This window comes from Nilaparvata lugens, chromosome 2 (assembly GCF_014356525.2).
Source record: "Nilaparvata lugens isolate BPH chromosome 2, ASM1435652v1, whole genome shotgun sequence".
Lineage (NCBI taxonomy): Eukaryota > Metazoa > Arthropoda > Insecta > Hemiptera > Delphacidae > Nilaparvata > Nilaparvata lugens.
In genome coordinates, this window is record NC_052505.1 from 78,329,210 (window position 1) to 78,356,931 (window position 27,722).

The window sequence follows — 27,722 nt, forward strand, 5'->3', positions numbered from 1 at the left end:
TCTGCGCGCTTGGTCATGCATAACCAAGCGTGCACTTGCACATCAAATGTGATCAACCTTAGGAGCTCAATCATCCACTTTTTTAAATGAGAATGTCAAAGTTGTTTTGATCAAATGTAACTATAGTCCCAGAGATATTACTTTTTGCACAGCTCTCTCGAAGACAGAATACTACCTAACAGCATTCTTCTTACTATTGTGCGCAGCATGTTTACTCCTCTCCACTACTCTGTCCATGCTGCACACTGTGGAGGGGGAAATCGGTTGCCACTCTTCATGTTAGAAGTAATATTTCTTGGACTATAGTGAGCTCCTGAAGAGCCCGGGTTGGAGAACTTGCTCATGAGCTATTGTACTAATTTTGAAATCCGCAACTAGTAGGCCCGTCTAAGAAAGATTTCGCAACTGAAAACAATACAATGTCAGAAAAAGAACCAGAGATATAGTAAAATAGCAAGAGATATAATACTCAAAAATATATAGTTTGTCATTTACTTACTCTACAGAAAAAAGAACCGTTCAAATAGATAAGAGAATGATGGGAAATGAGAATAGTTTGGGTTTAACCAAACTTTTTTTAAATGTTTGGCCTTTGAGATGCTAAACTATAAGTGAGGTGCACGTTATGACAGTATTTGATCAACATTGGTGATCAAACATAACTATAGTCCAAGAAAGAGATATTACTTTTTACATTCTCTCGAAGACAGAATACTACCTGAAGGTGGGTTGTCGTTTGTGCGTAGACTTCCGCAGTCTATTACGACAGGCATTGTTGTCTGAAGACATTCATATTTTACAAATTTCAATTGTGCTAAAACACTTGATCCAATAATATTTTTTGTTATTTGAGTTTATTATCTGAGATCAAACAAAACATTTCGAATAATATAAACACATCGCCATTTAAAAGTATAAACTTGGCCTCCCTCATTAAAGCATAATCGAACATAATCTTTCAGGTTATTTAGACAAATAGAAATCTACCCAATCTGAGATCCTCACCCTGTCGTGGTCGACGACGGCATATCTCTCAGCGTTCTCCCTACTAGGTGATTACATTTGAGTGTCAACCAATTTCACTCCTAGTAAGTTCAAGTTATAGTCTCCTATAAGACATCTTCTTCTATTATTAAAATGCACAAGTATTGAACAACACTACAATAAGGGCCAGACCACATTAAACGTTTTTTCACGCGTTTTTAGGGTCGAAAGGGCAGGAAGATCTCCGATTGGCTAATTGGCGCCTGAAAAAAGGTTAATGTGGTCTGGGCTTAAGAATACTATAGATCTACTAGACTGTGAAAACTTTTAAATGAACTGATAAGCATTTCTTATGGAGAAGAAATCCATTTAATTGCATAATCTTGTCAGCAAAGAGGAAAGATTGAAGAAATTAGATCGACAGTATTCGTTAGTATACAAATAATATTAAAATGCAAACTTTCAATTAATGTTGAAATTGAGTTAAACATAACAGAAGATGGACTCGATTGATGCCATTAACTGCAGGACTGAGTTGTTTCGACGACCGCCGCTATGCTTTTGGCCGGGTCATCCAGAGGCAGTTCCAGTACTCGTGGCCCGTACAGCAGAATGTACGCGCAATGCCAATCACCTGCAAAAACCATTCACATGAATTAACGTGTTAATCACGGTTTCTAAACGAATTTTGTCAAATTTCAAATGAAAGGAATCCATTTTGATTGATTATATAGAGTGCAATTGAGAGGAAATATAACCTTATTTGGGACTACAATATTATTTGTTGGAACTGAAAAGCCATTTCTTTGAAAACCTTTCTCTGTTAAATTCTGCTCCAGAGAGGAGTGGAAGTCTTAGGAAGGGCCCTATCTCAAAATAGACAGCCTTGTCTGGTACACGGACGGTTCTCTCATCGAAGGGAAATCTGGCTACGGGGTGCAGTGATTCACCCAGGACACAACTTTGTGCAAGTCTGGGACAACACTGTACCATCTTTCTGGCAGAGATTTGGGGCATCATGGCTTGTGCCAACATAGGCATTGCCAGACGCTATTGCGACAAGCATATAGTAATCCTGTCTGATTTGTCAGGCAGCACTCAAGGCTCTTGACTCCAATGAAATCAAGTTTATATTGGTGTGGGAGTGCCACAAAACACTCAGCAGGCTTGCAACACGCAACTCTGTGCATCTTGGTTGGGTACCTGGCCATGTAGGCATAGGAGGTAACGAGCTTGCTAAGCGGGGTTCCAGTATGCCATTCTTTGGTCCAGAGCCAAGCTGTGACATAAGCAAAACAACTGCCTTCCATACAATAAGTAAATGGCCAGGGACTTATCACCAGCAATGACAAGGTCACCCTGGTCACGCACTTGGCAAAAGGCTGCTGGCAGACGCAAGCCCTTGCTTCACCAGCTGGCTGGTGAGTCTGGGTAGAGGTCAGGTCAAACAGTTGATTGCCCTGATAACTGGACATGACCACTCCAGGAAACATCTCCACATAATTGGACTCAGAAATGAAAGTCAGATGTTTAGACTTTGTAATCAGTCTGAAGAGGCTGCCAAGCATATCATACTGGATTGCGAAAGACTTGGGGCTAGAAGAGGGGCTCTGTTTGGCTGCAAGTAACAGGTGAGGAATGGGATGTTAGTGTAGGGAAAAAACTCCTGGACCTTGTAAAGGACACAGGAATTGGTTTGCCTAACATAATTATTTGGGACACACAATAAGCTTCGGTTGACGTAAGTGCTTCTTTGAACTTTTGAATCCCTCCCTTCAAAAACATAAGCGTGTTAATCGCGGTTTCTAATCGAATTTTGTCAACTTTCAAATGATAGAAATCAATTTTGATTGATTATTTAGAGAGCAAGTGAGAAAAAATACAACTTTATTTTGGACTAAAATATTATTAATTTGTTGGAACTGAGTAGAGCCATTTTGATTGATCATTTAGAGTGTAATATTGAGAGAGAATATAACCTTATTTGGGACTACAATATTATTCTTTGGAACTGTTAAGAGCCCAGTTGTTTGGAGTCAAGCTTTTCATCATTTGCAATAATTATGGAGACGTCGTATAGTTCATGGAACTTCTTTCTACGTCAGCAGAGACCCGCAAAGGATGAATAAATATGTACTAGTTTATGAAATTCATCTGCTGTATTAGTCTGAGCAGTTCTGTCAACAATCTTGAATGAGAAATGGCGATATCATACATTTTCACTTTTTTGGTCTTATCAAGATATTATTTTCTTGGAAATACAAATAAAACTGCAAATTATAGGGCTGAAAAATGTATAAATAAAGCAGTTTCAAGCAGAAAAAATAAAATGGGGAAAGTGAATGATCCCGTTAAATTAATAATATGATTATCATACAGAGTGTTTCAAAAAGATTGACCCTATTTTAAACAGTTATATTCATTTAAAAAAATGGTGCATACAAACCAATTTTACATCAAATTACTCACAGAAGTATCGAGTTTATGATAAGTGTTCTATGTGCCCTTCTTTTGAGGCTTGGATGACATCTATACTGTAGCCAAATTCATCCCAGACTGTTCGCAAGATGTCTTCTGGGACTGTAGCTACTGCATCAGTTATCCTGGTTTTTAACTCCTCAATATCAAGTGCTAAGGGAGTAGCATAAACACGATCACGTTGTTCCTCCCTTAGCACTAGATATTAGGGAGCTAAAAACCAAGATAACTGATGCAGTAGCTACAGTCCGAGAAGACATCTTGCGAACAATCTGGGATGAATTTGGCTAAGATGTCCGAGTCTCAAAAGGAGGGTACATAGAACACTTATAATACATAATCATGAACTAGATACTTCTTTGAGTAATTTGATGTAAAATTGGTTTGTGTGCACCTGTTTTTAAAATAAATATAATTGTTTAAAATTGGGTCATTCTTTTTGAAACACCCGGTATTAAATTTATTATTATATCTTTTGTATTTTTTTATCGTGTTCAAATGGTGGAGTGGACATTTGGACTGTCCAAACTTCGCCAACAAAATAAAAAAGTCATTCTATTCTATTCTAATGTGGAATAAAGATTATATTTATTTGATATGAAATGCGGTGAATTTTATTTAGCCCCAGATGAGGGGCAAGTCAAGGAGAACGCCATATATATCAAATAAACATAATCAATGTTAATTGCCATAATACATTTTTTAAATCATAGAATCACCATACATAAACTCGTTTTTTATCAATCATGGACTGTCATTATGATTGCTACAATACAAATAACTTATCATTGTGAATTCAGATACTGTTGATGGTTAGATATTGTGATACCTATCCATAATGAAAACACAGGGTTGTTGTCAAAATATCACTTATTTATTTAAAAAATCACAAACATGTTTCTCACCATGGTGTAAATAAGTGATATTTTGACAAAAGCCAGTGTTTTCATTATCATTGTGAATTAATGTCTATGAATCTAGCCACTCACCTCCTCCAGATAATTTTAGAATATCGCTTTCTAGAACTGGAGTAACGTTTTCGTCATCGCACTTGACCCATTTGTTTTCTTTCTGTCTGATCCATGCCACATAATGGCCACTGCTGGTCGATCTTCCCTTGTGCGTTAGAACAGCTTGCAATTTATAGTATCCAGAGCTATTCGATCCAACATCTGCGGAAAAAAGACAGATATTGTTTAGCATGTTGTTGAAATAGAAATCGATTATGCTCAGTAAACCAAATTTACTTTTTTTTAGAATTTATATGACATTTGTCATCATAAATTGGATAAAGAGACTGAATTACCACAGCACTATTTTCAAGAATAACGAGAATCTAGAATCGGTTGATATTCCATTTTCAATTTCTACTAACAAACTCAAACAAAACCTCCATTTGTGCAATTCAAAATTAGTATGAATTAAAGTTAGGACATTTTTTCGGGTATCATTTTTTTTTGTAAGTGCGATATCTCAAATGTACAAGTATTTCAACTTTTCATTATTTGTGTTAATTATATAAAATTATCAACACATTTCAAATAATATTAACATATTGTCATTTAAAAGCCAGAACCTAACCTCTCTAACTTTTTATTTTGCCTTTAAAACGTAATCGAACAGAACCTTTTAGGTTATGTTTATACACTAAACAAATTGAAATCTCGCAGTATTGAGACAGTCCCCTTTTTCCCGTCAAATTGATTTCATGTAAAACAGATATCAGTTTTCAAGGCATCGTTATTGTGCCGACTACAGTTTATGTTGATAAAAGCACAGTAGGCCAACTAAGTTTACTTGAATCCTGGAAATATATGAAACAGCTAAAGAGACCAATGTCACTGAAGATCGATTGTGGGATGTGTGACTTACCATTTTCAAACCAATAAGGCAGTTCTTTAGTGGGTTCTTTGTCGGCACCACTCTTTGGCTTCTCTTTGCCCTTGAGTGATGTTGCCTCCTCAACTTCTCTATCCTCTTGCTCCTGCAAAACAATACAATAATAATTATTTTAATAAGAAGCTAAGATAAATAGAAGGAAGATGATTGACGAGGTGGCATTGCCCTGACATAGTCATAACTCAAGTGTTGTTTTGTGAACTGCCGTTATCGAATATTACTTTCTTTTTAGGAAGGACTTCTATTAACTATTACTGACTGAAGGTTAGTAATTCATTATCAATATTGGTGGCATTTGTCAGAAACCGTGATGAGAAGTGACCGTGATTGAGCACTTTACACATGATTTTTTAATGAATAACTAAATACATACCGTACAGCCACACACTATATTATTAATGATAATTCTTGAGAGAGAAACAGTTTTAAGCTAAGACTGTTGATTTTACCTCTAACACTGACCTGATTGTGAATGTACAAATATATTAAATAAATGAATAGTCAAAATTAGCTTAAAAGCTATTCAATAAGTCAAAATCGTATACGATAGTTTAAAATTCATGCAATACATCAACTTGTTTGAATGTCATTTTTTTAATAACAGTGATTTTGAATGAGCGCAATGGCATGCAGGCCTTTGATATAATAACACATCATCACTTCAACTGAGAATTTCAACAAGCAGAGAAGGGGAAGCTAAACTAACAAAAATTGAATACTAACCTTGAATTTTGATCGCATGGGGGTTAACTTCTGTTTCAAATCATCAGAGCAGAGCTCGTAAGCATCGAACTCCATTGGAAACTTCACATCTCTCAAGACTTTGGCGTTAATCCCTTTATCCTTATAGAAGAATCTAACAAACTGAACAGTCAAGTATGCAGGCAACCTCTTGATTTTAGACTGAAAATAAAAATATGTTGTAGATGAGATAGTATGACTAGAAATACTAAATATATTTGTATCTACCTTTAAAATCTTTATTATACTTAACCACACAACACACCAATATCTTGAAATTGAGTAGGTTACATTCATTCTAATTGAAATGAGAACTTCATTAAAGGCTACCTCACAACACAATTTCAAAGCTTCAACATTTACAATTCGATTCTTTAGAAATTAAAATACGACAAGAGAGGTTGATTCAAATATGGTATAGTGATTCGAGAATCAAGCCACTAGATCTCTGAATCTGAAAGTGCAAAAAACATAAAAAACTTGCGATGACTGCAAAAAATCTTCCAAAATATTTTTTTCAGTGTAATATACCACTTACAATTTTGTTGTAGCTAGCATCTTTTCCAAGAGTAGGTGAATGTTTTTTAATGTCCTCCTTCATCGCCTAATTGAAAAAAGAACATAGGAATTAGAGGTACAAAAATTCATAAACACTTATCCAAAATTATCACTAGATCTGATCATACGAAAGATTTACAGTAATTCATTCCTCAATAATTATTATTTCAGTTCATTAGATTACATTATGTCAATTCAAAAGTGATCAAGCCTGCATTATAGATACAATGAAGATAAAAAGTGGATGAACATTTTCAAATAGGCTATGTAATGTAATAAAATAGCTATTTATGTATTAAGAGCGTAATGCGCGACTTTATCGCTCGCGCAAAACAGTTATCACGCGACGCGAAGCGGAGCGTGATAATTTTGCAAGAGCGATAAAGAAGCATTACGCGCGAATTACATACAATTTTTTTCTACCACTGCCCAAACCTGTTAAATTACTTATATCGGCGGAGTTACAATTATTACCGACTTTTTAGGTTAAGATCTGACTTTTTGGCGAGCTGCTTACAATCAGCTGATTAGGAAGCGTAAAGAAACTCTTCTACGCATGCGCGAATGATTTGGGAGCGTAAAGTAAATCTACTGCGCATGCGCGGATGGTTAGCGAACGAAAAAGTAGATTCTCCTCAGAAATAAGCTGTTTTACAAGGAGAATTGAGTGTGTAAATTCTTTCTTAACGCGCAGTTGTAGAAAAATTTATTAGAACATCCACTAGCGAAAAGGAATATCCTCAGCCTGTGGGCGTTTTAGTCTAATAGATCCAGTAAAAACTAAACTCTTTTTTGGGTAGCTTGAATATACAGTGTCCAAGACGTCACGCACCAGGAGAATTTCACAATATTATTTTATAATCGAAATATACTTCACAAAATTTGTTCAATATGGCTCTGTTTGAACGAAACATTCTAAAAAATATGGCAATATTCCTTGTGGGATGTATGCTAACAAATAACGATAAGAGACCAAGACCAAGATGCACAAATTCAATAAATTACACCTGGATTGGAGGTCTACACAGCATCGTTTCGGATCTGTGTTACTTTAAGGGAAGCCATATTCAACATATATTGTGAAATATGTTAATGAATAATTAAAAAACTATGTTTCATTTGAATAAAATAAGTAATTAAATAATGCGATTTTGAGACACCTGTAGATAACAGCAGAAAATATGTAACATTATACACTCAATATTAATCTATAATCTATACAGGGTGTTTCCAAACTCCCTACCAATATTCTAAGGCATTGTTCCTGGGTACGAAGGATATCTAAACATCATTTTCAATAAATACAAACGGCCGCCATTTTGTTTTATCAATTTTTAAAAATTGCCATAATTTTTTGCAGCTGTCTAGTTGTCATAAATGGTTGTGCAAAGTTTCACTTCCGTATTTTCAGCCATTACTTAGAAAAAATATTTAGTAAAAAAAAACAGAATGCAGAGCAGAAAAAATATTTAGTAAAAAAAAAAACAGAGCAGTAACTATGACAGTTTGAAAATTATATTTATATATGTTTCGTACACAGAAACAATGCCCTAGAATATTGGTGGGGAGTTAGGAAACACCCTGTATATCAGAGGGTATATACTATAATTTACTAGAATGTTAACTCCCATTAACAATATTGAAACTCATTCGATATTATTGATAGAATGAAATCTTGTAATGCATTGAGTGATAGGCCTACTTACAGACACAATGCCTTTTTTCATATGAGTTTGTTCGTTGGGGATGAAACAGCTGAGCTGCAAGAGTTGCTCTTCACTGCGAACCACGGGCTCATCTGCCTCCGTGCACTTCATCTCCACATCCATTGTAATTCCAAAGTATTGGTCGATAATTGACCTTTCAAAAACAACAACCAGAAACGTTAAAGAATACAAAAATAATAGTTGGCTTTTACATCATGCATACAGCCAACCCTCACATTGCGCCATTGTCTTTTATAAAATGAAAGAGAATTAATAACCTGAACATTTGTATAAAGTTGAACTTTAAAAAATAATCATCTAAGAGATGAATCTTTATCGTCTGAGAAATAAATTTCCACTAGCAATTGTTGAATCAACACGTAGAAGATAATTCAAGCGCAAGATCAAGCTTTGCACGCAAAAGATCGGATAATACAAAGTTGGTAAATCAAAAGTTGATGTTAACAGGATTGAATGATCTATACAGAACAGAATTGAGACGTTAACGCTCAAGTTTTTATCACTTTCACCTTTAACCAGAAAAATATAAACAGAATAGTTACTGATCTACTTGTGAAAATACACTTCAATGAATTGTATGACTGTAAACTGAATGACTTACTTAATATCACTGGATGCATTCTGTGTTTCTTGACCACCAATTGCCGGTAGTTTTTGTTTAAGCATTCTGACAATCTCTGTCCAGCATTCATTGGCATCCTAAAATTGAAAAAAATTGCAGAATATTACATTTTAACACACAAATGACTAGAACTTCAATGAACTTTTTTATACTAGTCTTCAATCCCCAATTTTCGACGAAATTACTGTGAAAATATATTTGGTGGTCAACTTCAACAACAGTTCAAATATAATTTAAATCTCATGGTGATTTGTTCACTATGTAAGAATTGTAAAGTGAATAATAATTCTATTTCATTACTACGCTTCTTTAAAGCTGTCAACAAATTCTGTTCATAACAGTGACACAAAAACTATTTTATTGCATCCATCCCAGCTAACACGAGCTACTTCAGAAAAATGTGGTAAACTTTTTGATAGTTTTTTTTTTAATTCTACAGTGCTATCCATTATTATCAGTTTATGTAGGCCTAATAAGTTTTTATCAATTTTCTTGAAGGTTGAATTCGTCAACAAATGTGTATTACATTCAATAACAGAATACATATTGATCTTAAACATCATAGCTATCTGAGTTTCATCAACCTATAAAAAAATTACAATGTGTACGTTCTGCGTACAGTAAATTGTTCCAGTTCCAATCATAAATTGTTCCACCACGTGACTAGTGCAAAATGTTCATGTCCCATGGAACGCCATTTCAAAATCGTTGGTTCAAGCTTTTGGCGCGCACTTATAAAGTTGATTTACACCAAAATGTGTCGTTTACTAGCTGCTTGAATGAAGAAAGGCTGTTTTACAAACTTACCGTCTAGAAAAGTGTGCATTTCTTTCATTCCATTACTCTCAAATTTTCTATAGAGAAGAATTCATTTAACAAATGGTTATCAAACATCATTTTGTTGGTTATGTATTCTATGGCTATGCTATGGTAAACAAACAAGCTATCAGCGCATGCGCAGAGAAGCAAGCAGACTACAAATCAATCGACCAATGAGAGCTCGGATAGTTGGAACTGTAACAATTTACCAAGATTTGACTGTGGGGCAGGAACTTGGAACTGGAACTGGTTTCTGGTACAGAATCTGTCAAAATTCTTCCCATGGGACGCGGAACTTTTTACCTGGTAAATTGTGAATCGGACAATTTACCATATTCTATGTACCCAGAACGAGCTCAATGAGTTTATGAATCTGATTAGATTGATTTATTCTATGAACGAACGATACCTGTTGAACATAGCTGCCATTATCGCTTTTCTCGGCGAACCTCGGGAAAGCCATGTGCAGAACTTGCAGCAGGAGAAGAGGAGGATAGAAGTTTCCCCTCTGCCTCTGTTCCATGGCGTCATACAGGTCCCTGAGTGCAGCAGTCACCGACTGGGCTGGCATCGTTCCCGTTTCTAACATCACACCTACAATTCAATCCAATCAAAATCTATATAAAATCGTCAGTTCAAAAAAACGACATGTATTTTATATAATTTGATTCAAACTTTCAGAAATTAATTTAGAAGTGATTCCATCCATATTTCTCATAATGCTACATTTGAATTAAAAGTGATTCACTAACCAAAATTCTCATAATGCTATATTTGAATTGAAAGTAATTTAATCTGTAAACCCAATAATTTTATCTGTACTCTGCGGACTAATCGTTCAAAAGTTGACGACCTCTAACTAGCAAAATTGCATAAAAAATACTATTGTACTATAATAAAATAATAATAATAAAACATACTATAGTGAGGTCCACGTTATAATGACAGTATTTGATCAACTTTGGTTTTGCTATACTTGTCTATTATTCGACAAAGCCGGTGGTACTATCCTTTTCTAGGTCCACAACGATGCCAATTATTTTTTTGACAGTGTAGAAATATGATTGATTAATACAGAGAATCGGCATCGCTATTCTTCTATCTTTATATACTGCCATTATAACGTGGACCTCACTATATGTCATCTACTATCTACCAATATAAAGGATTCTAAAAAATTCTTACTATGTCATCTACTATCTACCAATACAAAGGATTCTGAAAAATTCTTGAAATATCACTATAATGTTCTCCATTTAGTTCATTTCATTTCGGATATACAAGTTGCAAATTTCTGAGCTCCAAATTTGAATGTCCTCCTGTTGTGGACATTTTTTTCTATTCTGTTACTAACGTTGCTTTCTCATCAATATTCTTATTTGGATGGTTGTAACGAAGAGATCGAGACCATTTTCAAGTCTTTATCATGAAGTAGTCGTGAAAAAATTTACATTTTTAGTTTACACGATTTTATAGTTCAGTTTTAATGATGGTTACTTGGCTTAGCGGCTAGAATGACATCATTAAAAAATCATAACTCTGCAACAAAAGATGATAAAAACTTGAAACAAACGGGAATAGATAATAAATTCTATTCCAAAGAACTGTTGTTCCATAGCTTATATTAAAAAAATTGTCATTGAAAGTAGTTATTCAGAGAAAATACTCTAGAATAATGAAATGTTTTTGAACAAGTGCACTTTTGTCGGTTAAAATTATGTTTTAGGTGGAAATGTGTAATAACAAACTTTGTAGAATTGTTTATTTTGATTCGATTTGCGTTTATTAGATGTGTCTATCATGAATTGTAACCATTCTATGACAGTTTCAATGAACGCTGGATCCGCTATTTTGAATCGGCCATTACACGGCCCAGTCGCGACACCCAATAGCGCAGCAAGTGGTTCGGATATCCTGAGGTACCCTAGAAACAAAATATTTAGGTATGTTTCCATCTTCACGAAGTGCCCATTAAATCCCTTAAGTAACCCTACTATAAGGCTTTATCTAATGATTGGGCATTTACTTGTCTGTTCTCTATTTATTTGAAGTATTATGTGAAAATTCAAAGTGTTGGGCTCACCATAACCAAAAGCTGTAAGTTCACAAAGTTTGTGCGATGTTGTTTGCGTTCTATTTACAACTACTGTAGCTTCTTCTATATCGGGCACCGAGCTTTGCTCGTTATTATCTTTATCTTCTATATATTATATAGAAGCGAAATGGCACTCACTCACTCACTGACTGACTGACTGACTGACTCACTCACTCACTCGCAGAACTAAAAATCTACCGGACCAAAAACATTCAAATTTGGTAGGTATGTTCAGTTGGCCCTTTAGAGGCGCACTAAGAAATCTTTTGGCGATATTTTAACTCTAAGGGTGACTTTCAAGGGTTTAAAGTTCGTCATTTAGCATGTATATTCTTCTTATTCCAATACCTTAAAATTATAATTGGAATGTCCATACCATATGTTAATATAGAACTATAATCTAGAGAGAGTACCTCTTCGAAACAGTTGTTCTGCCAACTAAATTAAAAATTTTGTCAGGTTGGCATTAAGTTGAGTTGACTTTGTTGGGTTGGCACCAAGTTGAAGATTGAAATGAATTTATCCATGACCTCCTAAATACCTATTTAGGAGGTCCTGATTTATAGCGGAAAAATTGATTGGGTACTGCTACTTCAATCAGAGCTATTCCTGGTAATATTATATTACTAGCCGTCAGGCTCGCTTCGCTCGCCATATCCGTTTAGCCAGACGTTTAGTCTGGACCCCCGACTTGATTGTCCTAACATATGATAAAAATGTGACATAAAATTTCAAATTTGGTAGGTGTGTTCAGTTGGCCCTTTATAAGCGCAATAAGAACGGATTTGGAAAAGATTCCAAAGATACGCCCAAAATTTACTTTTTTTAATGTTTTCTCAGCTTTATCGAGAACAAATAAACAGAAAATGTTCAAATTTACTACAGAAACTCAGCTGGGGTACAATAATGTTGTGTTAGAAGGAATTTGAAATAACGCCAAAGATACGCCCAAAATAAGCGTTTTCTCAGCTTTTCTGCGTTTCCTCACCTTTTTCAATAATTGATGGAAATATATTTAAAAAAAACTCAGTATACAGGTTTAGCTGAGGTGGAGGAATTTTGTTCGCCAAAGATACGCCGATATAGTAACAGGTGTTTTTCGAGATCAAATTGACATAATACGTTCAAATTCGGTACAGAGGTTCCGCTGAGGTCTACATGCAGGCGAGCTAAGCGAGCCCGCTGATCTCATTTTTGGGCAATCCAGTCGGGGTCCAGAATTCGGTACAGAGGTTCAACTGAGGTCTACATGCAGGCGAACGAAGCGAGCCCGCTGATCTCATTTTTGGACGATCCAGTCGGGGGTCCAGGGGGCTCCGCCCCCTGGCTAGACGGATATGGCGATCGAAGCGAGCCTGACGGCTAGTTATATGATAAACAGAACACAATTCTCTAAAATGATCGTGTTTATATTTTACAGCGTGCTATACGTCAGCTTATGAATTACGAGGATGCGATATTTTGATTTTCCACAGAATCACTCGCTCACTTTTTTATCATCCACAGACGACGAAAATCTCAGCTGTTTCAGCCAAGGATGAATTATCCTTTTAATCAAGGTACCTAGAATAGAAGGTACTGGCCACACGCATCTCGATCTTTTAATGATCAGAGTCGTATGATCGGTGTAACGTCATTGGTGCTCTAAATATCTATTCTTCCTATCTTTTCAATGTTAAATTGAGCAACTTTGTAAATCTTTTTCTCAAAAAGTGAATAACTTTCAAGTCCCATCGACATCTCCTACGATTCATACAATATTTATCTTCAATTTTTCTAGAAATTAAATACTTTTGGACGGCTGGATCTTTCAGAATGATCGATTTTGTAAGAGCCTGCACATCGAGCCTTTCCCTGGCTCTTTTGTAATTCAATTACTCAATGCTAATGAATTTGATAAATCGAACATTGAATAAGGAATTAAAAACGTGAAAACATTGATTGTACTATAATATTATTTCTCTCACAATCCTTTATCTTGTCTGTGTACTGTATATTATATGTAGAATCAATAGAATATCTTGCATAATCCCTTAGGATGATCTTTTTTCAGGAAAATTATGGCTTTCACATACTTTATCAAGAAATACTTTTCTGGTTGAATCTCTTTAATTGGAAACTACAACAAAATATAAGGGCGAATATACAGAGTGAGTGATATGTATGGGAACCCTTCAATAAGTTGAAGACTGTTGTAGATATAATACTGTAACTTCCAGGATAAGTTATTGGTCGAATACTCCACCTTTTGATGTACAACTGAATTTCAACCCCTCATAAGGGGGTGACTTAGGGGTTGTAACTCGAATATTTTGAATGTAAACACCCATTGTGTGATACGTCATTTTAAAGGCCTTTTCAGAACAAGAAAGATGGCATCAATAAAAATGTTCTATGATACTTTTATCCAAAATGGCGGCTGATTGAACTTAATCAATTATTTCTTTGAAAACTAAAACTTCAATCATTGTGTGATGTACCACACAATGGGTGTTAACATTTTGAATATTTGAGTTATAACTCTTATTTCTTCAAAAACTAAAACTTCAATCAGCCATTATTTTGGATACAAGTATCAAAGAACATTTTTATCGATGCCATCTTTCTTGTTTTAAAAAGGCCTTCAAAAATATGTACCACACAATGGGTGTTTACATTTAAACTATTCGAGTTACAACCCCTAGGTCACCCCCTTATGAGAGGTTGAAATTCAGTTGTACGTCAAAAGGTAGAGTAATTGACCAATAACGTATCCTGAAGGTAACTGAACAGTATTATATCTAAAACAGTCTCCAATTTATTGAAGTGTTCCCATACATATGACTCACTCTGTATATTAAAGCATGCATACCGCGTGGGGAATTCTCAATAATTGAGAATTGTATTGAATACTTGCTGTCGTATTGTGAAACATATATTTCTAATTTATTATTTGTAAGAGGAATTCTCAATTGATACTTGTTCTCTTATTGTAAAACTCTTATTTTTTATTTATTTGTGAAAGGGAAAATCAACTCTTCATGATCCAATAATAATGTATTTAATGAAAATGAATCATACATTGAAAAGTATATGTATGAATATGAATTCATACTATAAATAAGTATCCTACAATATATTCCTTCGAATAAACTTGATAATTCTATAAGACAAGTGATAGGTTGAATGCCTGTTTGAAAGACTACGAAAGGATGACAATCTCTTCAACCAACTCGGACGGCATTTCTATTCTAGAAATTAAACTCTCATATACTAAAAACAGAGTTCTTTATCAAAAATTCAATTGAAATTTTATTGTTTATAACAAACAAAATCATCAAATATCATAATATCATAAGGAAGGAAAGTGGTGCGCTTTCCATCTTCATCCATTGATCATCCACATTCTCCTTCCAAATCACTGATGGAATGCCCTGCACTAACAACCTTTATTCTCTGCAACCGCTCTTGATTTCACATTTATCAAATTAATATTAGCTTTTCCTTTATATGTATTCTGCATTGAGATTGGTATTCGAATCAATTTTGAAAGGATAGATATTGGTTGAGTTTCCAGAAGAATATCGCAATGAACAAAGGAAACAGCTCGAATTCAACGTAATAAATAGCGAGAAAGCTCAAGATAACTAGTATTCAAGCCAAGCCTAATTATTCTGATAATAAAACATTGATTGTACTATAATATTATTACTCTCACAATCCTTTATATTGTCTGTGTACTGTATATTATATGTAGAATCAATAGAATATCTAGCATAATCCCTTAGGAATATTTCAGGATTATATCTTTTTTCAGGAAAATTATGGCTTTCACATACTTTATCAAAAAATAGTTTTCTGGTTGAATCTCTTTAATTATTGGAAACTACAACAAAATATAAGGGCGAATATACAGTGAGTGATATGTATGGGAACCCTTCAATAAGTTGAAGACTGTTGTAGATATAATACTGTAATTTCCAGGATAAGTTATTGGTCAAATACTCCACCTTTTGACGTACAACTGAATTTCAACCCCTCATAAGGGGGTGACTTGGGGGTTGTAACTCGAATATTTTGAATGCAAACACCCATTGTGTGATACGTCATTTTAGAGGCCTTTTCAGAACAAGAAAGATGGCATCAATGATACTTTTATCCAAAATGGCGGCTGATTGAACTTAATCAATTATTTCTTTGAAAACTAAAACTTCAATCATTGTGTGATGAACCACACAATGGGTGTTAACATTTTGAATATTTGAGTTATAACTCTTATTTCTTCAAAAACTAAAACTTCAATCAGCCATTATTTTGGATAAAAAGTATCAAAGAACATTTTTATCGACGCCATCTTTCTTGTTTTAAAAAGGCCTTCAAAAATATGTACCACACAATGGGTGTTTACATTTAAACTATTCGAGTTACAACCCCTAGGTCACCCCCTTATGAGAGGTTGAAATTCAGTTGTACGTCAAAAGGTAGAGTAATTGACCAATAACGTATCCTGAAGGTAACAGTATTATATCTAAAACAGTCTCCAATTTATTTAAGTGTTCCCATACATATGACTCACTCTGTATTTTAAAGCATGCACACCACGTGGCGAATTCTCAATAATTGAGAATTGTATTGAATAATTGCTGTCGTATTGTGAAACATATATTTCTAATTTATTATTATTTGTAAGAGGAATTCTCAATTGATACTTGTTCTCTTATTGTAAAACTCTTATTTTTTATTTATTTGTGAAAGGGAAAATCAACTCTTCATGATCCAATAACAATGTATTTAATGAAAATGAATCATACATTGAAAAGTATACGTATGAATATGAACATACTATAAGTATCCTACAATATATTCCTTCGAATAAACTTGATAATTCTATAAGACAAGTGATAGGTTGAATGCCTGTTTGAAAGACTACGAAAGGATGACAATCTCTTCAACCAACTCGGATGGCATTTCTATTCTTGAAATTAAACTCTCATACACTAAAAACAGGATAATGTGTGGTGAATTCCAATTCTTTTCAATCTCTACATTATTTTCCAATAACCGGAGAGATAATAGTTGGGCATATTTCAAGATATTTTTCAAAAATTGCAATTTATTCAGTTTTTATAATGCATTTATGATGTGAGTGTTATACTATCACCCCATACTTTCTTTTGTTCCATATTGGGGCTTCCTACCACATAGAGTGTGAGTGATGCATATGTGATAAAAATTATGTTTCTAGATGGTGCCTTGGTCACTGAGTAGAAATAATTTTGAATCCAAAGTTCTTTATCGAAAATTCAATTGAAATTTTATTGTTTATAACAAACAAAATCATCAAATATCATAATATCATAAGGAAGGAAAGTGGTGCGCTTTCCATCTTCATCCATTGATCATCCACATTCTCCTTCCAAATCACTGATGGAATGCCCTGCACTAACAACCGTTATTCTCTGCAACCGCTCTTGATTTCACATTTATCAAATTAATATAAGCTTTTCCTTTATATGTATTCTGCATTGAGATTGGTATTCGAAAGGATAGATATTGGTTGAGTTTCCAGAAGAATATCGCAATGAACAAAGGAAACAGCTCGAATTCAACGTAATAAATAGCGAGAAAGCTCAAGATAACTAGTATTCAAGCCAAGCCTAATTATTCTGATAATAAAACAGTGATTGAAAAAATATATGCCTATATTATTATTATCCAAAGTATTACTAGGAGAAATAGGCTACATTCAGTACCTTTTTTCAACTTCATAATAATTGTTGGGATATTTAAACTTTGAATAAAAAACCTCCAGTAGAAAACTTTGAAAGCCATTCATCTTTTCAAATGTTGCCAAATTAAATCTATTCATTCCTTCTACGAATATTCCTTCTAGTAGTATCAAATGAGAGTTCTCTATCTCCCTACATTCTCTGTATGCCCTTACATTATTGAGCATTCTGGAAGATCTAGTAGTTCAAAAGTAATGAGTTTCTAAAAAAATTGAAGATAAATATTGTATAAATCGTAGGAGATTTCGATGGGACTTGAAAGTTATGTATTTTTTTTAGAAAAAGGCTAACAAAGTTGATAGAGAAGAATAAAGATAAATATTGTATATGACCGTAACACACAACTATCACCTGGTTAAAGTATGAGGATATTGTATATATCATTTATTCCTGAATTAAGAGTGCACTCATAAAGGATTAAAGATGTTGAACCGGCAAGATGTTCCACTGATTCTATGTAATATACAGTAGGCTACACATACAAGATATCAAGGATTTTGAGAGAAACAATATTATACTCTAATTAATGCCTGAATTAATGTTTTCATTTTTTTAATTTTTTATCAAATTCATTAGCATTGAGTAATTGAATTACAAAAGAGCCAGGGAAAGCATGTTAATTTTCAATGAGAGAGCAACAGGTATTCAATGTGCAGGCTCTTACAAAATTTATTATTCTGAAAGATACAGCCGTCCAAAAGTATTGAATTTCTGAAAAAAACTGAAGATAAATATTTTATAAATCGTGGGGAATGTCGATGGGACTTGAAAGTTATGTACTTTTTGAGAAAAAGACTTACAAAGTTGCTCAATTTAAGATTGGAAGAATAGACTTTTAGAGCACCAATGACGTCACACCGACCAGCTGGTTTGGATTTGTTACTGCGCATCGTGGCCACTACCTTGTATTCTAGGTACATTGCTTTTAATGTTGTTCAGCGAGTTTTCCCAAGGATGAGACCTAAGGCAATCGAATTTTTATAATTATCATAAACCTACTATGTTCCAAATTTCGTGAAAATCTTTGGAGCCGTTTTCGAGATCCGTTGAACATAAATGAATAACCATAAATATAGATAACTTAATACAAAAATATATACAGATATTGCTCGATTAATATAATAGGATTAGTGAGGTGCTCTCTATTTACAACTCTTTGACAAAATTCAATCCTGGATGGACAGGTAGTTATCTCAGTACCGAAACAGTCAATGACAATGTGGCATAAAAGGTTTCAGTTTTCTCCAAAGAAGAACAATATATTAAAAAAAATAAGCAGAAAGATGGTAGCTGGAATAACAATTCAAGACTTAATGAGGTTTAATTCGAATCCCGTGGAAGAGTTCATATCAAGATTATTAGGAAAAAACAAAAATAATCATGGAATAATTGGTGCGTACCTCCATTGAAGCGTTGTAAAGCTTGCCTCAATTCCGGTACAGTTTTCAGACACTGCACTGTGGCATTCAAATAGCACGTGTTTCCAAGATTAGCTAGACCAGCAGGAAGATCCATCTAAGAGAAAAGCAATCATAATATGATTAATATAATATTATAATACAAGAAAGTATCAAGAAATAGCAGAGATAATAATGTAAGAGTGTTGAGAATTGAAATTGCGATACGAACCAAAATTCATAACAACAGAACAATGAAAATGAATAGCCTATACTCCAAAGTACTTTGGAAAAATTTAAAATTATTTTTTCTTGATTATAGTGTTAACTATCATTGATGATGAGTGGTATTTGTTAAAATAAAGAATAAAAAGCATGCAAAGGAGAAATGCGTTAAGTAGAATAAAATATTAACTGCTGAGTTGTTAAATGAAGTTGCCTCTATTGATTGATAATATTTTCAGACTAGATTCAAAAGTAATAACTTCTACTACGAGTTCCACTCAGTATTGAATATTTTGCACAAATTTTTAATCGTGATTAGGGAATGGAAGAACAATTCAAGACAAAAATTGGAAGAATTATTAGGTTAAGGTCTTTTCACATAGGTGGGGTGAAATCACATTGAAGTCTTGAGTGAAGACTTTTCACATATTTGTTCATTCACAATGAAAAAATAATTCACAATAGTTCATAATATTGAATGAACAATAGTTCATTCACGATAATCATACTATGATTATGTATTCATACTATTGACGAATAAATGAATACAATATCATGTTGTATGTATTCTATAAACATTCAATGTGAATATGAATTTGTGCAGTTGATAAGGAAAGCAAGTTTTAAAAAATAATATTTTATAATAATTTGCAAACATGCAATTTTCTACAAAGTGGAACTCTTTCGAGTAGTGTTAATGTAAACTGGGAGCTATCTGCGACATAGATTCTAAGTCCTTGTATAGGAGACAATGGAAAATTATAATTACTAATATAACACACACAACAATATTATCATTCAAAAATGAGAACGGTGTTTTGTTAAGCTTATAATTTAATTAGTATTGATTAGTTTTATTTTCAAATAATGTATATAATAACTTACAGCACTAGCAATTTCTTCGGTGTTCATGTCTTCAACGAAAACAGTCTTAACGCTGGGCTCTGCCGGGATATCTTCTTTACTCCCCATTAAAAGCAGCACAGCATTCTAAAAAATAATACACAATATTTATGAAGTGGAACTTCAGAATTCGCATACAAGAAACATCAAGTTGTCGGACAAATACAATTGTGTGTAATACAAATACAAAAATGTGTGAAATACAAATATGTGTAAAGCCTAGTGACTCAATACAAGTATTTTATAAACTTTGGATAGATAATCAATTAGGTTATTAGAATCCTGAACAATAAATTATTGGTATCTAAAACAATAGATTAGTAGCAGTAAGGTACGCCGCAATCCAGTCCACGCCAAGCCACGTAGTGGGAAGTTTTTTTAAAAACACGGTAGGTAATGCTGCATCGAAATCTGCATCCAGTCCAGCACAGTTCACTGAGTGAGCATCTACGCGTATTTCCTCATGATTTTTTTAAATTTTTCGTGAATCAGCCTTGTTCAAAGATGGTTACAGCGCATGCGCACTACATTGGTCTACTACTTTGCCGGCTTTATCAAAAGCTTTGTACTTCCTAAGCAGCTGAAATTGGTTTCACTCTGTGGGGTGCTACCACCGAGGTAAAAAGGATATTACTGGTGCAGAAGAAAGCCATAAGAAGTTTGAGTGGGGCTGATTATCTGGCAAATTGCAAGCCACTATTTGTAAGGGAGCCAATTCTGACGGCCCTCAACGTCTAAATTTTCAGGTTTGCCATAATAGCTTTTTGGGGACTAAATGCCTTGCCTATCAGAGGAGACTTTACTTACTTTACTTTACTTCCTAGGTCCTCCCGACGGTCGTGTGTCCGTGGAGTCGTCATAGTTGTCCCGGGTTAGTCCAGGTGTGTAGCAGTGTGTTCCCCAACATACTCTGCTACTGAGTAATAGGGTCTTGTCAGCAGGTACATCTTCAGTGTTCTTGGGAATGTCCCAGTATTGACCATTGATTTTACATGCAGCGGGAGCAGATTGAAGAAGAAAGCCCCAGTGTAGGCTGGTGATTTTGCAGTCTTAGTGAGTCTGTGTTGGGGAAGATCAATATTATTCCTGGTTCGGGTGCTGTAGGTGTGTTGTCCGCATCTCAGCCTGGGGTTTGTTTTCACCACCGCTAGTATTGTTTCCATGATATATAGTGAGATCACTGTCAGGATATTATACTGCACAAAGAAGCCCTTACAGTGATCCAACATATTTCTTCTCAGTATAGTGCGTATAGCTCTCTTCTGTATACACAGTACTCTGTTGAGGTTTGCTATTGTTGCCGATCCCCATGCAACAATGCCGTATTTGAGATGAGATGAAAATAGGGCATGGTAGGATGTAAATGCTGTCTTCTCATCTGTTATATTGCGTATTCTGCGGATCACATACACTGCTGAAGATAGTTTTTTACACAGGTGATCTATGTGGTTTTGCCAGGTGAGATTTTTGTCCACTAGAATTCCGAGGAATTTTGTATTGTCGGCCTCCATTATTTCTCCATTCAGGGGTTCATGTTGTTGATTTCTATTTGTGAATGTAATACAGACTGTTTTTGTAGTGTTGATGGTAAGGTTTAATTTATTGCAGATTCCTTTAATTTCATTGAATGTAGAATCGATTACTTCATTTTTAGACATTTCCTTGCTAGTGGGCATAAGTATTGTTGTGTCATCTGCAAACAAAATGCATTTTTTATCAGGTTGTAATTCCTTAGAAAAGTCGTTTATATAAATGAGGAATAGCAGGGGGCCCAGTATCGATCCCTGTGGTACGCCTTTAGTGACTGCTTGTATGGATGATCTATAGTTGATTACATTGCTATTGATTTTATGTTCTACTTCAACATATTGTTGCCGGTTTGTGAGGTAGTTTTCTAGCCAGGCAAGTGCATTTCCTACAATTTTTAGTTTTTTGAGTTTGCTTTTTAGTATGTTGAAGTCTATTGTATCAAATGCCTTTTGTAGATCAATAAAGAGTCCACAGGGGGTTTTATGTTCTTCCCACATTTTTGTAATCTCATTGTGTAAATTTGATATTGCAGTCATTGTGCCGAGGTTCTTTCTGAATCCATGCTGCTGTTTCACAAGTAAATTGTTGTCTTCAAGATGGGATATTATTTGATTATAGGCTGCTCTTTCGATTATTTTTGATGGTGTAGGCAGATTAGCAATCGGTCTGTAATTCCTGGGATCAGTTTTGTCACCTTTTTTCAGTTTAGGATAAATCTTTGCCACTTTCATGTATGATGGAAATTTTGCTTGTCTTATAGATGAGTTAGCAATGTCAAGAAGTGGCTTTTTCAACTCGTCCTTGCAATACTTCATTATTTTTCCTGTAATCTCATCATATCCAGCTGAGTTACTTGGTTTTAGGTTGTCAAGAAGGCAGTCAATGTCTGATTCTGAAATTGTGGAGAAATCACTGAATAATGGAGCATCAAGCATCTCATCCTCACTATCTAATGCGTGCATATTTGACTTTGGTGGCGGTTGTGTGAATAAAGAATTGAAGATATCACTAATATGCTGGGGTTTACTATTTTTCCGTTTTCCCAGTTCAGCACTAGGTTGTCCTGTACTCCTAGCTTGTTTTTGTTTCTTTCATTATTGATAATCTTCCAGAGAATTTTTGGTTTATTATTAGTCTTTTCAATTCTACTTCTTATCTGCTGCACTTTCTTCTCTCTCACTTCAGTGTCATAGGCCTTCTTTAAAGTAGAGCATTTTTCTTTATCTTCCAGAGAGCCTGTTGCCAAGTACTGGTTATTTGCTTGGAGTAGTTTGTGTCTCAATGTCAATGTGTTATTGTCCCAAAAGATATTTTTTCGGATGTAGTAATTTTTTTTAATTCTCGAGGCATTGCACTATCCATACTTATCCGCATTATCTTCAGAAAGTTATTATATTTGTCATCTACTTGAGGAGAGTTTGTCACCCTTGTCCAGTCAGCTTGCTGAAGCAATGTCTTTAGTTGATTTAGATTTTCTGTGGAGAAGTTTCGGGTGTGTTTATATATAGCATTTTCATATTCTACCGTACTAGTTACTTTGCAGATGACAGTGTGATGGTCGGAAATTTGGTTTGGGTATGCTTTAGTTTCTATTGTTTTTGTGTCCATATTGTGATAACATCCGTCAATGCTAGTGGTTGAGTTTTGAGTGATTCTTGTGGCAGGCATCCTGTAGATTTGGCAGCCATGCTGTGTCAAGATATTTTCTAGGTCCTTACAGATTTGGCTCTCTGGTTTTAGAGTGTCTATGTTGGTGTCTCCAAGGACAACAATCTTGAAGCGCTTTCCAGAGTATTTTTGAAGTAGACTTCCAAGTCTGGATAGGAATTCATCTTCTGTTCTGGGGTATGGAGATCGATAGGTGCCAATAATGATTAGGTTCATCTGCCTCATCCGTACTTTCACCACTACTGTTTCAAAAAGCTGTTCTGCAGGTGCATGTGACTGGTCTAAGTTTACTTTCTCCATGTTCAGTTGAAGGTTGCTTCTTTTATACATGGCAATGCCGCCCCAGAGAAGAGTTTTACGACAATAGTTTGCTATAAGAGTGTAGCCAGCAATATTGGTGTGTAGTAGGTCTTCCTCTCTGAGTCCATGCTCCGAAAGAACAACGATATCAGGGGTGTACAGACTCAGATCCATGCTCAACCTCTCCAGTTTTGATTGCAATCCCCTTTGTAGATTCAAGTGGTAGATGGTGAGTGACTTATTTTTCCTATTGCAAGTCTGTTTGAAGGATTGTTGATTTTTTCTGTGTTCCTTGGTATGTGGAGTGTGGTTCAATGCTGTTTGTGGCTACAATGAATCACGCCGGACTGCCATACTGTAGCTGGGTCTAGCCTGGAAGTTTTCTTTCAGTGGCATCTTTTTCGGTTCCATAACTCTTACTATACTGTCGGCCAGTACATGTGTTCCTTCTTTGTTCAAATGTAATCCATCCCAACTCAGGTGTTTCTTTTTCAGATCCTTTGTATTATCTATAAAATTTATTTTAAGCTGCTCACACATGTAATTCATAGCACCATTTGTCTCATCAACAAACCGGATACCACAGTCCTCTCGGTAGTGGATAGAACCTATATACCAATCTGTGAGGGGGAATCTACGTATATTTGCTTCCAATGTAAGCCAGAGCGGCCTCATTACATGATTTGGCGTTCTGGCTGATGGTACATTGTTTGATCCTACATTTATTATTACTTTTTTAGGCATTTTTTCTTGTTTTGCTAGATATTTACTCACATCCTGGATTCTTCCTGATGGTATAATTTTTATATTCGGACATTGTTTCATCTTTCCAACCATAACCTCACCGACACCTCTTAGACTCGAATCACCAATAATCAGATGGTCAGGCTCCTCTCTTCTTTGTTGGCTCTCTGCTTCAATCAATGCTGCACTACTCCTTGAAGTCATTCTCTGGACATCCAGTAGATGGGGTCTTTTTTGGTTTTTCCTCTGCTCAGTAGGCCTATCAGTTTTCCTATTCTCTAAGATTTGGTCAGGTAGGCCCGTGTCATCTCTATGATAATATTTTTTTTCAGGTAGAATGTGTTTTTTGTGTTTTTTCCTGTTATCAGTGTTGCTTTCCTTATTTTCTAGAAGTGGGTCAGGTAGGCCCATGTCATCTTCGTGGTCATTCACACTTTTCCCCGCTATTCCTTCATTACTTTCTGCCTCTCTCAACAGGTTCTGTGTGTTCGTTTCTGCCTTCTTTCTAACCGAGCATGATGGTTCAGGGTATAAGCCTTGTGTAAATTCATATATTACCTGCTCCATCCTGTATATGACGTCAGTCTTTCTTGCTAGTGATTCTGAAAGTCTGTCATTATTAGATTTTAACAATTTTATTTCTTCCTTGTATTCTTTTATATCATCTAGGAGGATTTTGATTATGACGTCAAATTGTTTGTCAACTATAGGTTTTTTAAAAGAAGGCTCAGTGTTTGAGCTGTCAGATTTATTCAGCAATCCAGATATATGTATTGCTTCGTCATTCAGTTGCTTTTTACACTTTTCACACATCCAGAAATGAACATTGTGAGTTTCTCTTTTCATACTGTCATACTGCTCATCTGTGATGCCTACACAGTTTATATGGTACCATGTCCCCTCGTCACAGTCACAGGCCACCATTATTGAGAACTGGGGTTGTACATAAATTACATAAGTATTGTTTAGAAGTATTTTGTCCAGCTGTTTCGGAATTATTTTCAGTCTCAGGTGTCTCATTAGTTTGTTTATTTTGCTTTTTACCCATTTTCAGTCCAATTATAATAATAATTCCACTTGCGTTTCAGTCAAGTTTAAAGCACCTATGCCGGTATATAATTTATTCTATCATTCACTGTTCAGTATATAGTCAAATAGGATTTGTTAATTTTCTTTTTTTTTTCAAGACAGTAACACATAAGATAGGTATGTTTTATCACAGTCGAAGTCTATCACAGTTCAGTTTCAAATATAGGGTCTTTGGTGTTATGAATTGATTCCAAAAATAGTTTATATCACAGAATATGATTGTTAATAGAAAGTTCAGGAACCCAATAGTGAAGTCGTCACATATAAAACACATTAAACACAATCAAAATAAAACATAGAATCAGTTGAGCTTATATCACAGTGCAGTTAAAATAAATATATAATTAATTTGTACCAAAAAAAAGTTTTGTATCGTAGCCTAGCAAAGATTTCAGTCGTAGCCTAAGAAAAATTAATCACATCACAGTAGTAAGGATCCAATTCCAGACACAAAATAAATGAAAATCACTAGACAACATGCACTAAAATGTCTATTGGCAAACAGCCTGATTTATGACTGAGAGTTCGTGTAATTTAAGTAGCCTAATTTATTTCGGTAGTGAGGATAATTATTCTAAGTTTAAAAGTCATAAATTGATAACAGTTCTTTCTAATTTACTGTTTTAATTCATTATCATCAGCATATACGCAATTCCTATGCTTTCATGAACAAACAGTTCAAAGTCATATCATCAGCAGAATCGTGCCTGTTTTGCACAACTACGTCAGCTAAGTTTCATTGGCATAAAATTCGAAGTAAAGTTTATTATTTTATCAAATTGAAAAAGCTCTTTGTCACTGAGTAACTGCCAATTTTGGAAATAGCGAATAGATTAGATAATATTTGAATTAAATTGAATGCATGAAAAGATCTCACCAGCAATCACGTCGTTTTTAGGTTATCGTTCCGATCTCTAGCTTTGTGTTGAATTTGATGAAATCTTGATTTTTCCTCGTAAATGTTGTATTTTTTATAATATGTTTTAGCACTTTTTGACACAAGATAGCACAAATTTTACTGGTAGTATTGCAATTTTAATATTAAAATGTCTAAAATATAACGGATCCAATATTGAAACCAACTGACTCTAGCCACTTTTATCAGCATTACACCAGAACATACACAGGCTGATGCTACCTTATTGTAAATAAGGGAGGACTTACAGCAGCTTGGTCAACCAACCAGTCAATATCAACAAACTGTCTGTTTCTGTCAGGAGTCTACCTGAGGCAAACTTGAGAAGAGAACTGAAGACGTTCCTGCAGAAGAATTTCTTCTACTCTTTAAAGGAATTTTTTGAGTCTAGCATGGAAACTATAAATAGCTAAGTAAGTTACTTTTTTCAATAGTGCGGACTTGTTGGTTGATCCCTGGCGTCATGTCCAAGTTATGAAAAAACCATTATTATTACTACTATGATGAAAGCAGGAAAATTAGTAAATAAAGTCAAAAAGTTTGGTAACTAGCGTACTTACATTTACAACTTTGAAGTTACCCCATTCAGTGTCTTTTAGAGTTGCCCCTTTCAACATGACTTTCTGGCGCTCTGGGAGAACACCCGTTAGAGCGTACAGCTGGGCTTTAAAAACAAGCGGATCTTCATCGGTGTTTACTTCCACATCGTTGTAAGACTCTTTACCCCATTTCACTTTCACTGAAAAATAAAATCAAAATATGAAATTAAATTGTTCTTATTATGGAAATTATTTGCGTAATTTTAAGGTTAGAAACGCTGTTTGAGTTGTCAGCTTGTAAGGCCAATTACCTTTGAAAAGCGGCATTTTGACAAATTTGAAGTTCGATATAGAAACTTTTAAGGTTGTATAAATAGAATTGAGTTTGTATTTTCAACAAAAACTCTTATTTTACATAAACTTTAGCAATAAGCTGTCTCATCACAAGATTACAAAGCATTTACAAGAGAGTTGGTGTTCTTTGAAAACTGAGTTCAACAACAGCTATTTTGATTAGATCATTCATCTAATCAAGATAGCACTGGGCCACTGCAACAAGGAGGATCCTCCTTGCACTGCAAACAGATAAATGAAATATATCAATAAAATTGAAGATTCATTCTGATGTCTTCTATGATCCTAGTTCTAATAATATGATAAGAATCGGATAACTATTTTCTATTCAATCATATTTATTTAGACTTGATATTTTCTATCTGT

The 27,722-nt window shown here is 34.7% G+C and overlaps 1 protein-coding gene across 1 annotated transcript; it reads right to left on the reverse strand.

Annotated features, from left to right (window-relative positions):
• Nucleotides 1-1,334: 1,334 nt before the first annotated feature.
• On the reverse strand, nucleotides 1,335-27,525 carry LOC111060440 (ubiquitin carboxyl-terminal hydrolase 14). The gene is made up of 12 exons (XM_039421814.1): nucleotides 27,314-27,525; nucleotides 27,024-27,202; nucleotides 20,199-20,303; nucleotides 19,092-19,206; nucleotides 10,238-10,422; nucleotides 8,989-9,086; nucleotides 8,367-8,520; nucleotides 6,641-6,706; nucleotides 6,085-6,264; nucleotides 5,335-5,446; nucleotides 4,452-4,634; nucleotides 1,335-1,618 (listed from the first exon to the last, which is right to left on the reverse strand). Exons 1-12 carry the CDS (start codon nucleotides 27,327-27,329, stop codon nucleotides 1,503-1,505), a joined length of 1,509 nt encoding a protein of 502 aa, XP_039277748.1. The 5' UTR covers nucleotides 27,330-27,525; the 3' UTR covers nucleotides 1,335-1,502.
• Nucleotides 27,526-27,722: the final 197 nt, after the last annotated feature.

Coding starts and splice junctions, on each gene's coding strand:
- LOC111060440 (XM_039421814.1), bottom strand. Junction 5,447..6,084: donor CCATGCGATCAAAATTCAAG/GTTAGTATTCAA, acceptor ATTGTTTTGCAG/GAGCAAGAGGATAGAGAAGT. Junction 1,619..4,451: donor TCTAAAATTATCTGGAGGAG/GTGAGTGGCTAG, acceptor TGGTTTTTGCAG/GTGATTGGCATTGCGCGTAC.